Below are 17428 nucleotides of genomic sequence, written 5' to 3' on the forward strand. Positions count from 1 at the left end.
AATATGAATTTCTGGAGGACAGAGCCTCAGAGTTGCATCTTTTAAGAGCTCTCCAAGTGATTCTGGAAGGCAGTCAAGTTTGGGGACCAGTACTCAACCTCACACTGTCTCTGTCTACTCAGTTTCACCAGGAGTAATAGGGGCTTAAGAGTTAGATGTGGGTATTTCTGATTGAGTCAGATTACCTACTTGAGCCTCGTCCTTCATCTGTGAAAAGAGAATAATGTCATCTAATATGCAGAGCTGTAAAATACATGAAAAGTGCCTAGATGTGGTAGTTACTAAAAATGGCAGATATTTTATCATTATGATTAATATTTATATTACTACTGCTATTAGAATGAATATACTGCCTGATATGATGCTTGACAGTACTGAGTAAGAACACGGTATCTCTAATAAGGAGCAATAATTCTAACATTTTCCTGGAGCAAATTCACTACAAATATGGAAAACCCCCTCATTTATGACTTTTGGAACTCCCAGCAGTCCCAGTTCCCTCCTCTGTGAATAGTATTATTTGTAAATTGCTTTTGTCTCTTGAAGTCTAAGTCACCATAGTTTTATTTGAGTTAAAGTCTCAAATGGTTTTGAGGGTTTGGATTTTTGTTGAGTATTAGACAGGCATAACTGGAATAACTGGTATTTAAAAGTGACAAATGTCTTAGTTATGCTGCTATTTTCTATCATGGTAAGATGATCTCCAAAGCTAGATATTTGCTTCTGTGGAGTTTCTAATTCATATCTGCCTAGCATCAGAAATATTTGAAGCAGCTTACCAAAAAAAAAAAAAAAAGTGATAATAACAGACTTCCCTGTGGTCCAGTGGTTAAGAATCCATCTGCCAATGCAAGGGACATGGGTTTGATCCCCAGTCTGGGAATTAAGAACCCGTATGTCATGGGGCAACTAAAGCCATGTGCCACAACCACTGAACCCACGCACTCTAGAAACCAGTGCTCTGCAGCAAGGGAAGCCACGTTGCTATGAGACACCTGTGCACCGCAACTAGGGAATAGCCTCCACTTGCTGCAACTAGAGAAAGTCCATGCAACAGCGAAGACCCAGTGGGGCCAAAAAATAAAAAACTGATAATGAGACAACAGTGAGGTCAGAGATAGAGCTGAGAGTTCCCAATAAAAGGGGTAAAAATGGAGGAGAAGGGAATATGGGGCAGAGAAGATTTTTTCAGGAAACCATGGACGTTCTTTATAAAAACTGCATATTTAAGTAAGCATTAAGATTTTTACAGTGTTTTAAAAATTATGAAAATTTTTTTTCTGAATGTTTCTTACTACAAACCACAAATACTAATTACCAATATACAGCTACAGCCTGAATAAAGGAATTTTTCCTAAGTAGAATGGAATTTATGTATGTCCACTCTTCATAGACAGCAGTGAGGGCTTTTCTTTTGGTGACTAATTTCACCCTTCTCCTTCTTAAAGAGTATATACTGCATTTAAGTATTCCATCTTTATTCCTCTATCATCATTTTTTTTGGTAGATAAACAATTATTTCATCATTTTGACAATGTTGTGTGTGTGTTAATCGCTCAGTTGTGTCTGACTCTATGCGACCGAATAGACTTCTCTGTCCATGGGAATTCCCGGGCAAAAATACTGGAGTGCATTGCCATTCCCTTCTCCAGGGGTCTTCCCCACCAAGAGATAATGTTACAATTTTTGCACATTTTTAGGATTGTTATCCATTTGGGAAAGCTTCTATCATTCAGTTCAGTTCAGTTCAGTCACTCAGTCGTGTCCGACTCTTTGCGACCCCATGAGTAGCCGCACGCCAGGCCTCCCTGTCCATCACCATCTCCCAGAGTTCACTCAGACTCACGTCCATCGAGTTAGTGATGCTATCCAGCGATCTCATCCTCTGTCGTCCCCTTCTTCTCCTGCCCCCAATCCTTCCCAGCATCAAAGTCTTTTCCAATGAGTCAACTCTTCGCATGAGGTGGCCAAAGTACTGGAGTTTCAGCTTTAGCAACATTCCTTCTAAAGAAATCCCAGGGTTGATCTCCCTCAGAATGGACTGGTTGGATCTCCTTGCAGTCCAAGGGACTCTCAAGAGTCTTCTCCAACACCACAGTTCAAAAGCATCAATTCTTCGGCGCTCAGCCTTCTTCACAGTCCAACTCTCACATCCATACATGACTACTGGAAAAACCATAGCCTTGACTAGAAGGACCTTAGTCAGCAAATTCCTCTCTTATTGTGGTCTCTTTCTATTTCTTCCCTCCTTTTTATAAAACCCAAGTAGGTTTTAATCATGAAAACACATAGGCTATTATGGTAATGATAAGGATCCAAAATTATATCGCTTATAAATTCATAATAAAAGTGGTAGTTTTTGATTCCCTGAGCATGATTAATTTGATGTATTTCTTTTTGTTTATAAAAAACTATTCCTCTGCTCTTTTCATAGTCAAAATGAAAACTTCTTCTTGGTTTTAGGCATTGTTTCCTTTCTGTTCCTGCTGTCACTGGCCTGGTCCAGGCTCATGCTTTTCTTCACCTTGGCTGCTCTAAGAGTCTCTTTCTCAGCTGGTCTCCTTACTTCCAGGGTCCTGTAAGTGGTTCACTTCGAGCATCCTATAACTGTAGCTATACTCAACTTTCTAAAAAGAGCTTGGATTGTTTATTTTCTACCAAAACTCTTTCTTGGCCACCCACTGTTGACCATAATCCTGTCTACCATTCAAGCCACCATGATTTACTCACCAAATACCTCTCTCTCTCCTTACTGTATAGCTGGGGATATTCTGCTATTTGCTAGTGCCTAGATACAATCTGAACTTTACCATCTCCTTTATCCTACTATTGCTTCTAACAAGACAAGTAAATGAAGAAAATAATAATAACTGATTACAATTTCCATGTATAAGTCACCATTCTTTTCAGATGTTCTGTAATTTTACATTTGCCCCCAATCTAACAGGTCACACTTTTAAGAATCTAAGTTGGGGAGGCATATTTACTGGTGCTTCATTCGCCAATATACATGAAAGTAGGCAGAATTAATCTAGAAAGCAAGAGGCCCTACAGAATTTCTATGCAACAAAAACAAATGAAACCTGATTTGCTGGCCTATCTTGTTTATTTTGGTTCATTCATCAGTGTAATATAGTACAGGCAACTTTGGACTAGATATCAAGGAACCTGAAATTTCTGCCATGACCAACCATAAAACTTGCAGAAAATCACACAAACTTTTTGGTCCCTCATTTTTTCTCATTGACAAAATGGAAAACTGTCTTGTTTTGTTCAAACAGTATACATACAAAAGAGGCTATTATTATGATTATTAGTTGCCATTCCCAACAACACAATCCCTTTTCTGTATCTCTTTGGTTCATAATTCTATCATTCCCAAAGCTTTTGCATCTTTCATAATTCCATCTCAACAGAAACTGAGAGTCTTAGAGCAAGAAACTAACACCAAATATCACAAATGATATTCAAATATACCACTTTTTAGGTAGCTGATTAGATCACCTCTTGGGCTTTTCCCAGGTTTAAAGCAGTAAGATTCTATATTCGAATTCATATGTGAAATTCACACAAAACCTTCAGATATGTAAATATCACTCCATTTTGTTACCTAAGAAGTGCTTGGACTTGCCACAATTTCCCTGCCTTATGGTTCCAGACCTCATGAAGGCTTAATATGTCTGTGTCCTCTCACGTACACAGAACCTGGTAGGGCATCTCATATCTCTTGTTATCATTTGCACTATAGTTATTCCTTTTACATCTGAATAGAGTTCGGTTTTAAAGAAACATGAATTTGAAACAACAAATTACTGAAACACATTCTAAGTTTATTCTTATATTGCTAATTGTGATATCTGAAATTCTGAAGACATAAAAATTTCAAACAGTGTCTTCATGGGAGGGCAAAGATTCTCAAAATGTCTACTTTGTGAAATATAACATTATATGGTGAAGCATAGCACGGAGGACACTATAGCAACTGCTTGTTCCTGAAACTTGGCTTGTCATCCTAATTCAAAGCATAGACTCTGAAATCAAGACAGCAAACATAACTAACTCTCCCTCATCTTACTAACTCCCCACTAAAGTAGTTGGAGTTCAGTTGCTAAGTCATGTCTGACTCTTCGTGGCCCCATGGACTGTAGTCTGCCAGGCTTCTCTGTCCATGGAATTCTCCAGGCAAGAATACTGGAGTGGGTTGCCATTTCCTTCTCCAGGTGATCTTCCCAACCCAGAGAGTGATTCTGTGTCTCCTGCATTTTTCACTGCTGAGCCTCCAGATAAGTGCCTCCTCCACCTCCTCCACTAAAGCAAACATTGATAAATTTACACTAAAAATCAAACCTCTTTGCTATCTCCATTTAAAAGATTTTTCTGGCTGAAATTTCGACCTGAAAGTTGGCACTGGCATGCCTTTTCCTACAGTGGTCTAAATTGTCAATACAATTGTAGTCATGATAAAGAAACAACAAATTCTCCTACACTATACTTGGAGATTTTAGAAGAAATCTTACCTAAGAAACTCTGAAGCTACAAGTAAATGAAAGTTGACGCCTCCAAATACAGATACACATACACGCACATGCACGCGTGCACACATACACATACCCCATTATTTCAGGAACAACCAAAGTAGAGGTAATTTCAAAATCTAGCACAAAAGTGATACACAATATTGAATAAATTTTATTCTTCTATATTCAAGTGAGACATCAGCAAAGAAAGAAAACCTCTAGCTCATTTTTCCTTCACATAAAATAAAGCTCTTAAAGTTTTAACTGATGTTGAATCTCAATTTTCCGATGGGTCATCATTTATCAACTCTAGAAAAAGTAACACTTATTCAGAAGTAGGACTACACAAAAGCTACTGACACAAATCCCTCCAGAAAAATAGAATGGAAAGAAGCTGGCACTTACTTGGCACAAACCACTGATGCACATATCCAAAGATTCTGTGTAGCAACGAGTCCCATCTAAGACTTTAGGTGCAAGTTCAACAACCAGGGCTGTTCCTTTGGCTTGACACTTGAGGGAACATGGGTTGTCAGGGTCATTAGACACAGGAAGCCATTCATAAAACTGGCCATGGTATTTGACATCATTATGAGCTGAGCACTGCTGTGCTCGGAAATCACCTGCTTCTGGCGGACAGTCCTGGGGAAGAAAAAGAAGGGTGGGAGAAGCATAGGTTAAAAGAAAAGCCTCAAAAAGAAACCTAGAGCAGCAGAATGCTCCAACTCATAGGCAACAAAGTAAACATTCTATCACTACAGATGGATCCTCCCATAGCATCTGAAAGGTCATATGATTATTTGGGTCTCAAAATGTAGAAATTTGACAAAGTCATCAGCTTGAAGGATATTTTCAGATAGAAGTAAAATGGGAAAGAAACCAGTTTGAAATAGATCTGATGGATACTAGCCCACCAGGCTCCATTGTCCAGGGGATTTTCCAGGCAAGAATACTGAAGTGGGCTGTCATTTCTTACTCCTGGGGATCTTCCTGACCCAGGATCAAAGCTGTGTCTTCTGCATTGCAGATAGATACTTTACCAGAGCCAACACCTGATTACTTTGTTATCCTTTTTAAGAGTTCTCTTTAACGAGTTTTTTTTTTTCCTCTGAAAATCTACTTACGTGTAAATAAGCATTGGGAGAATTGCATTATGCTATTTTACAAAATGAACACTGTCTCTTTTCTCAGATTTCAGTGTTACTGCAAGCATGCTAAGTTGCTTCAGTTGTGTCTGAATCTTTCCTACCATATGAGCTATAGTCCACTGGGCTCCTCTGTCCATGGGATTCTCCAGGCAAAAACACTGGAGTGGGTTGCCATGCCCTCCTCCAGGGGATGTTCCCAATCCAGGGATCGAACCCACGTCTCTTACATCTCCTGTGTTGGCAAGTGGGTTCTTTACCACTAGTGCTCGTTACTACTAAGCAGCAGATAAGGCTCTAACATTTCAGAAGGCAAAACTTCTTTCTAGGCAAAACTGGGTGTAGACAACTAAAGACTTATTTCAGATGATATTAAACTAGCTCAAAATACAATATAAATTCTGAAAGGCACTTCATTGTTAGTATCATATACATTTTGAGAGTGAATAAGATATAGAATTAAAGAAAAAGGATAATTTTCATTATATTTTACAAATACATAGGTACTCAATAAGGCTTAAGTGATTATGAATATTGTATGAAAAAAGTTAACAGTCATTAAACAAGTCAATGTGTGTGTGTCGTATTTTGTTTGTTGTGATAGGTAATTAGTTGAGAGAAATAAAACAAAATCCACAATCTGCAATCCTACACTATAAGTCACAAAACAATAGATTGTATGATACAGCACAAGTTCTCTAAACTTAAATGTTTTAACACCAGCTCCTTTCAGATGCATGTATTCCAAGATAAGAGCACAAACTAATTTAATATTAATTATTCATGAACTTATATTCCAAATACAATATGGCAACTTGCCCAGTTTACAAATCCTACCATTCTCCAACTAGACTTCATTAATTAGCTTCCATCCTGAAACCACCCCGTGACTAACTATGGCCCCCAAACTCTGCACATCTTCTTCCCTAAATTACCCATTTGAAAAATTACAGATTGTCAAGGTGCTCTTCCCCCTTGTTTAGCAAGTTTAATAAAATCAGCTTTATAAAATTAACATATTTCCCAGGTGGATGATGCATGGGTGGTTTCCATGGTTGAACTGAGAGTGTAATTAATAATTTTCTTTTCAATTTCTTTTCTTTTCTTTTTTCTTTTTTTTACTTTATTTTACTTAAGTAAAGCATTTTCAGTTGCATAATACCTGTCACTCCAAGAATCACTTAATTACTCAGCAGGATAGAAGAAATGTGGTCCAACCATGGACTAACACCTAAAAAAGATGTCCTTTTCATTACAGGGGACTGGAACGCAATAATAGGAGGTCAAGAAACACCTGGAGTAACAGGCAAATTTGACCTTGGAGTACAGAATGAAGCAGGGCAAAGGCTAAGAGTTTTGCCAAAAGAACACACTGGAAATAACAAACACCCTCTTCCAACAACACAAAAGAAAACTCTATACATGGACATCACCAGATGGTCAACACTGAAATCAGGTTGATTATATTCTTTGCAGCCAAAGATGGAGAAGCTCTATACAGTCAACAAAAACAAGACCAGGAGCAGACTGTGACTCAGATCATGAACAACTTTTGCCAAATTCAAACTTAAATTGAAGAAAGTGGGGAAAACCACTAGACCATTCAAGTATGATCTAAATCAAATCCCTTATGATTATACAGTGGAAGTGAGAAATAGATTCAAGGGACTAGATCTGATAGAGTGACTGATGAACTATGGATGGAGGTTCATGACATTGTACAGGAGACAGGAATCAAGACCATCCCCAAGAAAAAGAAATGCAAAGAAGCAAAATGGCTGTCTGAGGAGGCCTTCCAAATAGCTGTGAAAAGAAGAGAAGCAAAAAGCGAAGGAGAGAAGGAAAGATATGCCCATTTGAATACAGAGTTCCAAAGAATAGCAAGGAGAGATAAGAAAGCCTTCCTTGGTGATCAGTGCAAAGAAATAGAGGAAAACAATAGAATGGGAAAGACTAGAGATCTCTTCAAGAAAATTAGAGATACCAAGGGAACATTTCATGTAAAGATGGGCTTGATAAAGGACAGAAATGGTACGGGCCTAACAGAAGCAGAAGATATTAAGAAGAGGTGGCAAGAATACACAGAAGAACTGTACAAAAAAGATCTTCACGACCCAGATAATAATGATGGTGTGATCACTCAGCTAGAGCCAGACATCCTAGAATGTGAAGTCAAGTGGGACTTAGGAAGCATCACTATGAACAAAGCTACTGGAAGTGATGGAATTCCAGTTGAGCTATTTCAAATCCTGGAAGATGATGATGCTGTGAAAGTGCTGCACTCAATATGCCAGCAAATTTGGGAAACTCAGCAGTGGCCACAGGACTGGAAAAGGTCAGTTTTCATTCCAATCCCAAAGAAAGGCAATGCCAAAGAATGCTCAAACTCCTACACAATTGCACTCACCTCACACAATAGCAAAGTAATGTTCAAAAGTCTCCAAGCCAGGCTTCAGCAATACATGAACCGTGAACTTCCAGTTGTTCAAGCTGGATTTAGAAAAGGCAGAGGAATCAGAGATCAAATTGCCAATATCTGCTGGATTGTCGAAAAAGCAAGAGAGTTCCAGAAAAACATGTATTTCTGCTTTATTGACTATGCCAAAGCCTTTGACTTTCTGGATCACAATAAACTGTGGAAAATTCTTCAAGAGATGGGAATACCAGACCACCTGACTTGCCTCTTGAGAAACCTATATGCAAGTCAGGAAGCAACAGTTAGAACTGGACATGGAACAACAGACTGGTTCCAAATAGGAAAAGGAGTACGTCAAGGCTGTATATTGCCACCCTGCTTATTTAACTTATATGCAGAGTACATCATGAGAAATGCTGGGCTGGATGAAGCACAAGCTGGAATCAAGATTGCCGGGAGAAATATCAATAACCTCAGATATGCAGATGACACCACCCTTATGGCAGAAAGTGAAGAAGAACTAAAGAGCCTCTTGATGACAGTGAAAGAGGAGAGTGAAAAAGTTGGCTTAAAACTCAACATTCAGAAAATGAAGATCATTGCATCTGGTCCCATCACTTCATGGGAAATAGATGGGGAAACAGTGGAAACAGTGGCAGACTATTTTTTGCAGCTCCAAAATCACTGCAGATGGTGACTGCAGCCATGAAATTAAAAGATGCATACTCCTTGGAAGGAAAGTTATGACCAACCTAGACAACATATTAAGAAGCAAGAGACATTATTTAGCCAATAAAGGTCCATCTAGCCAATGCTGTGGTTTTTCCAGTAGTCATGTATGGATGTGAGAAAATACAAAGAAAGCTGAGCACCTAAGAATTGATGCTTTTGAACTGTGGTGTAGGAGAAGACTCTTAGAGTCCCTTGGACTGCATGGAGATCCAACCAGTCCATCCTAAAGGAGATCAGTCCTGAGTGTTCACTGGAAGGACTGATGTTGAAGCTAAACTCCAATACTTCAGCCATCTGATGCGAAAAGCTGACTTCTGAAAAGACCCTGATGCTCGGAAAGATTGAGAGCAGGAGGAGAAGGGGATGCCAGAGGATTAGATGGTTGGATGGCATCATCGACTCAATGGATATGAGTTTGAGTAAACTCTGGGAGTTGATGATGGACAGGGAGGCCTGGCGTGCTGTGGTCCATGGGGTTGCAAAGAGTCAGACAAAACTGAGCGACTGAACTGAACTCAACAGAAGAAATACTGATAAAGTGGAACATCAAGCAAACTGTTTAGAGTGGTCCCCAACCTCATTATAATTGCTTTTACTTTCTTTTAATAAATGAATGTGAATCAGCCATTAGGGCATTTCAGGTTCAGATTGAATCACCTCTGCATTAAGTTATAAGGGTAATATATAGTTAAGAGACCTCTTAATATGAACCTGAGATAATTTTCTGCATTTATCCAATTTTAAGAAAATAATGTCAATTACATTTTAAAATAGCAGTTACATCACCTTAGTACAGACATAAAACTATAGAGTCTCTTATGAATCCCTCTTGCTCAACAAAATGTCTTGAGTGTTCCCATCTTTACTAAAATTAATGTGTGAAAGTCAATCAAAGGTAAAATTTTAAAAAGTGAAGTTAAACTATTAAGACTTCTAGGTTTTCTTTTCTGTGACAAAAAGTAGACATATTTAAACATATCACAGAAAATCAACAAGCAGACAGATGTTCGTGTTCTCAATTCACCTATATCTACTAGCTCCAAGAACACCTGCTACAGGTTTTATAAACTTTCACAACTAGAGAAATATCTCCAAGATTAATAATGTTTGTGAACACCTCTACTCACTTTCATCACTATGGTCTTTCCTCCTGCCCCTACTTCTGTGGGGTGGGAAAATATATTTTGCTAAATTGCGAATGCACTTAAAACCTGGAGTTCAGAATTGGAAACTGAACTTGAACCTTTTTAACGTTTGAGTTTATTTGTACTTGGCAAAATGCAACTTCCTGTTTTAAGAAAAAGGACTTAAGAGGATTTATAAAACAGGTTCAGAAAGCTTCTTGGACATCAAATAGCTCTTACAAAATAACATTTTGATGATTTAAGTGTAAATGAATCAGAAACATATGAATCAAATTTCCCTTGAAATACACATGTTTAAAAATTAAGGAAAGAAAGATTTGGCAAAAGCTTCTCTTGTTGAACCCAAAATATCTCAAGCATAGTTCAAGACATTTACTGAACCCCTGAAGCATCTGGAATCACCCAGCTGCAGGAGTGGAAACTCAAGCAAAGTCATCATGGTTTCTTGTCCCATAGTATCATAATAATAATTACAACAAAATAACTCTTACTTGTATAGAGATTCATCATGTACATCATTTTTAGTTCTGAATTATAGTTTGATCCATGAAACCACTATAATTTCTGATCCTCCTAAAAGTCAGATTTAGAAACTGATGCCCTAACTGCTTTGACGTCCTATCCTGGGCATTATCTTTGAAATATCTCATAGGTAGTAATGATGAAGACAAAATTGCTGAAGTCAAGTAGCTATCTGAACTAAATATATCCCCCACAAAGAACCTGGCAAGAAAACATGGTGTGGGAAGGATGCTCTGGACCAAAGATCCTCAGCTTTCAGCTAGAGATACCATCCAGTAGAATAGAGTGGGAGAGAGCAAAAGAACACATTTTTTGGCCTTTCCAACTAACTATAATGCCTGAATATTGACAACTGTGTCAGGCTACTGAGCTAGAACCTCCTCACCCTGAAAGAAAAATATTTTATTTAACATAGTCGGATGATCCCATGAATTACTGCATTTAGCCACTTAATATATTTTTCATTCCAAGTTTTAAGCACTCAATTCTAACCACGTCAGAGTTTTTTTTTTCTTTAAAAGCACAAAAATACAAACTGACCTTTAATGTGCTTCCATTATAATTCATAAAGTCCGTGGAGTTCTGCCATATATGAATTCAATTCAAAACATTTTCTGATTAATCAACTAGCCAGTGGGGAAGATAAGATGGATCCCAGATGTCCCCTGATGATGACAGGTGGATCAGATTACACTGTGGGACAAGAGGGGGTAAGGCTTCCCAGAGTTGATTCACTGGGTGAAATGTGGATGATTATATAGCAGCAGCTAAGGTGGCAACATCAGAAAGGCCTTTAAAATGGTTTTGAAAAATATACACAGATTACAGATTTAGGGTCAGGAAAAACATGACTTTTTTTTTTTTCCTCTTTTTAAAGATGATATTCACCTTTCTGAGGAATGGCCTTCTTTGCCTCTAACCTTAAATATTTGGTGGTTGGCCTTTTCTGCTAATGTTGCTATTTAATTTAAAGTATTACGAGTGGCACGACATAAATGCCGTATTCTGACTCCATGGTATTATATAAAAGTGAAAGAAAGTGTTAGTCGCTCAGTCGAGTTCAACTCTTTGCAACCCTGTGGAGTGTAGCCGGCCAGGCTCTTCTGCCCATGGGATTTCTCCAGGCAAGGATACTGGGGTGGGTTGCCATTCCCTTCTCCAGGGGATCTTTACGACCCAGGGACTGAACCTGGATCTCTTGCATTGCAGGCAGATTCTTTACCATCTGAGCCACCAGGGAAGCTTGTTATTCATAAAGTCAATATTTATACCTGACAGTATCAAGAAAATCCTGGAAATTATATTGCAGGTGACTACATGGACTTAATAACTGAAGAAATCAATCCTTCTCACTGCAATCCCCTACCTTGAAACATTCCTCAGAATATTGGATCCTCCCTCCATCTTGCCTTAACCACTTACCCTCCAGAAAAGATACTGTGCAAGAAAACTATCATTGCTTAATAAGGCATCTCCCCAATCCTTTGGACTTCCGTCATAGCTCAGTGGGTAAAGAATCTGCCTGCAATGCAGGAGACCTGGGTTCGATTCCTGGGTTGGGAAGATCCTCTGGAGAAGGAAATGGCAACCCACTCCAGTATTCTTGCCTTCGAGAATCCCATGGACAGAGGAGCCTGGCAGGCTACAGTCCATGGGATCGCAAGAGTTGGACACGATTTAGCGACTAAACCACCACCACCACGTGATCCTCTAGAAATTTGGGATTGCTACTCTATGATGAAAATGTATATAGAAATTCATCAGCTACTTGACGACTTTAGAAAAATTTTAGTAGTTCTGAGTTTTACCCTGAAAACATTAGGAAAATTCAATGTACAGGTGGTAAAATGGAAAAAAATTACCATAAAAGATTCCTCTACATAAAATAAATGGAAGCTCAGAAAAACATACCCCCCAAAGTTCTCAAATCTCTTAGCACCCTTAAACAGACATCTTTCTTTAAAAATATATTTGGCTGTATTACTTGGCTTTCTGTCTCTTTTACTTGAAGTTAAGCTAAAACTACTAAACAGTAATTATCCACTGATGCTATCCAATCTAATATGATATTTTGTGCTCAGAAACATAATTAATGTTTCAGTTTCTATTTCCAACTCAGACTCCCCTCTCCTGTATATATGAGTTTCCAATGCCAGACTTATATATACAACTGCTTCCTCACCACCTGCATGTCTAAAACATCACAAACTCATCATGTCCAAAGCCAAATCCCTGATTCCCCTGGCCCCCACCCCCAAACCTGTTTCCTCTTCAGCCTTTACTATACCAGCCAATGTCAACTCCATCCTTGTCAGGCCCCATATCTTAAAGCAGTGGTTCTTACATTTGAGTGTACATTAGAATCATTCGGAAGGCTTGATCAAAATACCAGATTAGGGACTTCCCTGGTAGCTCAGTGGTTGGGACTCTTTGCTTCCCACTTCAGGGGAATGCAATCCCTGGTCTGGGAACTAGGATCTCACATGCCATGTGGTGAAGCCAAAAATAAAGAAAGAAAGAAAGAAATAGATGATACTGCTGCTACTGCTACTGCTACGTCGCTTCAGTCATGTCCATCTCTGTGCGACCCCATAGATGGCAGCCCACCAGGCTCCCCTGTCCCTGGGATTCTCCAGGCAAGAACACTGGAGTGGGGTGCCATTGCCTTCTCCAATGCACGAAAGTGAAAAGTGAAAGTGAAGTCGCTCAGTTGTGTCTGACTCTTCATGACCCCATGGACTGCAGCCTACCAGGCTCCCCTGTCCCTGGGATTCTCCAGGCAAGAGTACTGGAGTGGGGTGCCATTGCCTTCTCCAATGCATGAAAGTGAAAAGTGAAAGTGAAGTCGCTCAGCTGTGTCCGACTCTTCATGACCCCATGGACTGCAGCCTACCAGGCTCCTCTGCCCATGGGATTTTCCAGGCAAGAGTACTGGAGTGGGGTGCCATTGCCTTCTCTGAAATAGATGATAAGTAAATTTCAAAAACTCAGATTATTAGAGCTCCAAACTCCAGAATTTCTGAGTCAATAGATTTGGAGGGGGTAAAAGAATTTATGTTTTTAACAGGTTCCCCAGTGATGCTGATATTTTGTTGATTTAGTGACCACACTTTGAGAACCACTGCCTTGGAATAATCCTTGACTCCCACATCTAATCTGTCAGGAAAGGCTGGTTCTATCCACAAAAGTATACAAAAGCTGACCACAATCTCAGCCAAGCCACCATCATGTCTTTCTAGCATTATTAAACAGTCTCCTCACTGATCTTCCTTGTACCACTGTTGCTTTCCAAGAGACTGCTGTCAGAGCAGCCAGAATGATCTTATTAAAGCACAAAGCAGATTGTGTCATGTCTCTGCTATGATACTGCAATGGCCTTCACTCAGATTAAAAGCCAAAACCCTCATCACAGACAGAGGTAAGGGTCTGGCCGCATCATCTCATATTGTCTTCCTTTTTCCCTAGGCTCCAGCCACACTAGATTCCCATTACACCTTGAACACTATGAGAATGCACTTATTCCATGACACATTTGCTGCTGCCTAGAATTTTCTTCGCTCAGATTCCAAGTGTCTAATTAAACCTCAACCTCTATCAAGTCTTTGCTCAAATATCACCTTCTCAGTGAGACCTACCCTGACTTTTCTAAGCAAAATTGCAATTCCAACTACTTTTTATCCTCTCAACTTTTCTTTTTTTCCCCATCACACTTAATCACCTTCAAGTTCATCGCATAATTTATTTATTATGCTTACTCATTTTTTTTATTTTGGTCTTTTCCTTTCCAAATAAAGTGTGAGCTCCAGGAGGATGAAGACCCGTGACCATTTGGCTTTCTTGCTGTTATGTACCAGTACTCAAATACTTTTTAGAATGAATGACTAACACACTGATTAAATGAAACACATGTCTTTTATTGTAGAAAATCCTATTCTGTTTTCTTAAAATCTTGCAGGAAATCTAAATCTTGATAGCTTCCTAATCAGGGAATCTTACAAAACCTTGTTGAAAATCTGTTTTTTCTTCTTCAAAATACAGATTTATAAAAATACTTTTCATTTCAGACAGTAGGAAAAGTGAGTAGGAATTTTTGCTTATTTTCTGAATAGGCAGACTGATATTTCCTTCTCCATGTAAACAAATTTAACAAGGCAATATTAAGAAACATGAAATGTGGTGAAATAATTTCTTATTCCATAAATAGCTGGACATTTATAAATTTTATATAGCACTCAGTGTTACAGGCATGCGCTATAGAGCACTAATGTTAAGATATCAAACTTTATCCCCCCATTTTGGCTACCTGCTTATTATACTCACATCAACATCATCATTGAAAGTATTTATTTGTTCAAGACTGCTAGCTGCTATGAAAAATGAAATTAAACAGACATAGTCCCTGCCCTGTCTAGACAGTCTGTATGCAGACAATTCTATTATATTTCAAGAGCATAATATTTAAATATCAAACACATCACTATGAGTGCAAAGAACAGAAAATGGGGTCGATTTTGGAGGGTGGTGCCACAGTAGGAAAAGGCCACTTTTGGCTCATTCTTCTTCCTATTTGAAAATACCAAGAGACATCCTTGGGATACTATGTTTTCATGTATATGTGACACATTTAAGAGTCCTTTGGTTTGTTCTCTTTTTCCCTGGTATAAAAGATTTACAGATTTTCTTTATTTTCCTTCCAAACAATCAATGCTTCTGGAAAAGAACGTATAGGAAATTAGTGCCTATGAACACTAATCATCATCCATTTTAACGTCTTACTATGGATCAGGTTTGGACCCAATAATATCTTTACATATTTGTGATTCTATAAAATAATATGGAACTCTTGAGCTTATTCAAACTTTGGGTCTGTCCTACTCTGGGCCCACTTAAGTGAACGCTGGATACAGGTATATTAAACAGCTCTAAACTACTCCAAATGTGTTTATCCTGGTCCAGACATAAGAGAGTCAAAATGTATGACATAATAAATCATTAACCCCACCCTAGTTACTCAATTAGAGCTTATTAGCTGAAAACAAATGCTCTGCTTGGCTAGTTTTTAATGTCTCCAGGCATTTGAGAGCTGAACTAAGTAAAAACATTTAAAACATTTCATTTTAAATGTTTGGATTCTTTTCCCCCAATGGGTAACTTTTATTGTGCATTTTTCCTTTTCCCCTCCTTTGAGCAATACAGACTTTTGGAATCCAATTGCCTAGAGGTATTTGTAGGACTGGTTGTTGTTTGTCATATTAGACTCTTAAATTCTCTCAGTTTTGAAAATATTCATTCCTTGAGGGCTTTTATTATTTTTAGTTCCTTTCTCTGAAATAGTCCAATGTATCACTATCTTTTCTTAAATCAGCATTTCTAACTTTTCACTATTTTTTGTCTAAAATAAATACTCTCCTCTCTTCCCAAATTAACATATTTAAAGTGATAATCAGCAATCATTCTTGGAACATGGCATACAATTTCATGTTAAAGGCCTACAAGTCTACAAGTTTTTTCTTGTTTGTTTTCAGAGTGTATTTACCAAAATATTTGTGGTGGAGAGCAGGGTTAGAGGAAAGACTCTTATAAAGGAAACATTTTAGCATCTACTGGGGCCTGTTGTACACAAGTTCATTATGTTTCTATGTATAAGAGGAAACCAGTCAATCCTAAAGGAAATCAGTCCTGAATATTCACTGGAAGGACTGAAGCTGAAGCTCCAACACTTTGGCCACCTGATGCAAAAAAGTGACTCATTGGAAAAGACCCTGATGCTGGAAAAGATCGAAGGCATGAGGAGAAGGGGACGACAGAGGATGAGATGGTTGGATGGCATCAACGACTCGATGGATGTGAGTTTGAGATACTTGATGATGGACAGGGAAACCTGGTGTGCTGCAGTCCTTGGGGTTGCAAAGAGCTGGACATGACTGAGAGACTGAATTGACCTGAACTGAAAAGTAATAAAGCTTGATGTTTGACCAAAGAGCAAATATGAAGGCAGAGGACTGAAGTTGTCTTCTGGTGCTTATGCCAGTTGCTTAAAGAAAACTGGAAAAAGACTCCATCTAGAGCAATTCAAAGATGAATAAAGGTATACCCTACTAATCCAAAGTTTGCTTTAGGTCATTTTGCTTTTATAAAAGATGGTACATATGTTGTTGTTGTTTAGTTGCTAAGTCATCTCCGACTCTTTGCAACCTCATGAACTGCAGCGCCACTCCAGGTTTCCCCGTCCTTCACTATCTCCCTGGGTTTGCTCATATTCATGTCCATGGAGTCAGTGATGCCATCCACCATCTCATCCTCTGCTGCCTCTGTTTTCGCTAACTGAAAGAAATCTGAAGAGGATTTTTCGCTTTCACAAGAAAAGGTGAAAAGCAAAAGTAGTGTTCAGTGTTTATCTGGCAGTGAGCCTAGACACCCACTCCAAGCAGGAAGTGGCACTATCTTTCCCTGGGAACTACCCTCAGCATCAAGCCTATATTTGACTGTGACTGTGAGCGTCCGTGCTTTATCTGCATTCTGTGCATCTGTTAGCAAGATGTGTCCCGAGGTAAATGCTTATTCATTTTATGCCATTTCACCTTAGAAAAGGTTTCACACTCATGCTCTGCTTTTGGACAGGAGGCACACATTAGACAATTTAGATACTATTCTCTTCTGTTCCCTACCTCCCAGTCTATAGAATATGTGTCCAGTGTAGCCTGCAAGCTTAACTTTTTTCACCTATCACTGAATCCTGACAGCTGTCTGTTTTCCTGGCACTGTATCTAACCAAAGTTCTTTTTTGGAACTATGTAATACAGTTCCATGAATACTTCTTGAAATACCTCTGTACTTGAGTACTTGAAATACTTCTAGGCACTCTTTAGGTAAGTTTTTGTAGCACACAGTTTAAGGTTCCTATGTTAGTTTGTACAAAGCTGACATCAGCCTGCTATTTAAATTATTATC

General features: G+C 38.7%; 1 protein-coding gene across 2 annotated transcripts in view; it reads right to left on the bottom strand.

The window, feature by feature from the left end:
• The window catches only part of ADAMTSL1 (ADAMTS like 1), a 1105223-nt gene that overhangs the window by 360114 nt on the left and 727681 nt on the right, over positions 1–17428 (bottom strand). For both annotated transcript variants that reach the window (XM_018051922.1, XM_005683638.3), the window contains one exon: positions 4923–5159. In XM_018051922.1, coding sequence (XP_017907411.1) covers positions 4923–5159 — 237 coding nt within the window. The remainder of the gene's footprint in view (positions 1–4922; positions 5160–17428) is intronic.

The sequence above is a fragment of the Capra hircus genome, chromosome 8 (genome assembly GCF_001704415.2).
Source record: "Capra hircus breed San Clemente chromosome 8, ASM170441v1, whole genome shotgun sequence".
Lineage (NCBI taxonomy): Eukaryota > Metazoa > Chordata > Mammalia > Artiodactyla > Bovidae > Capra > Capra hircus.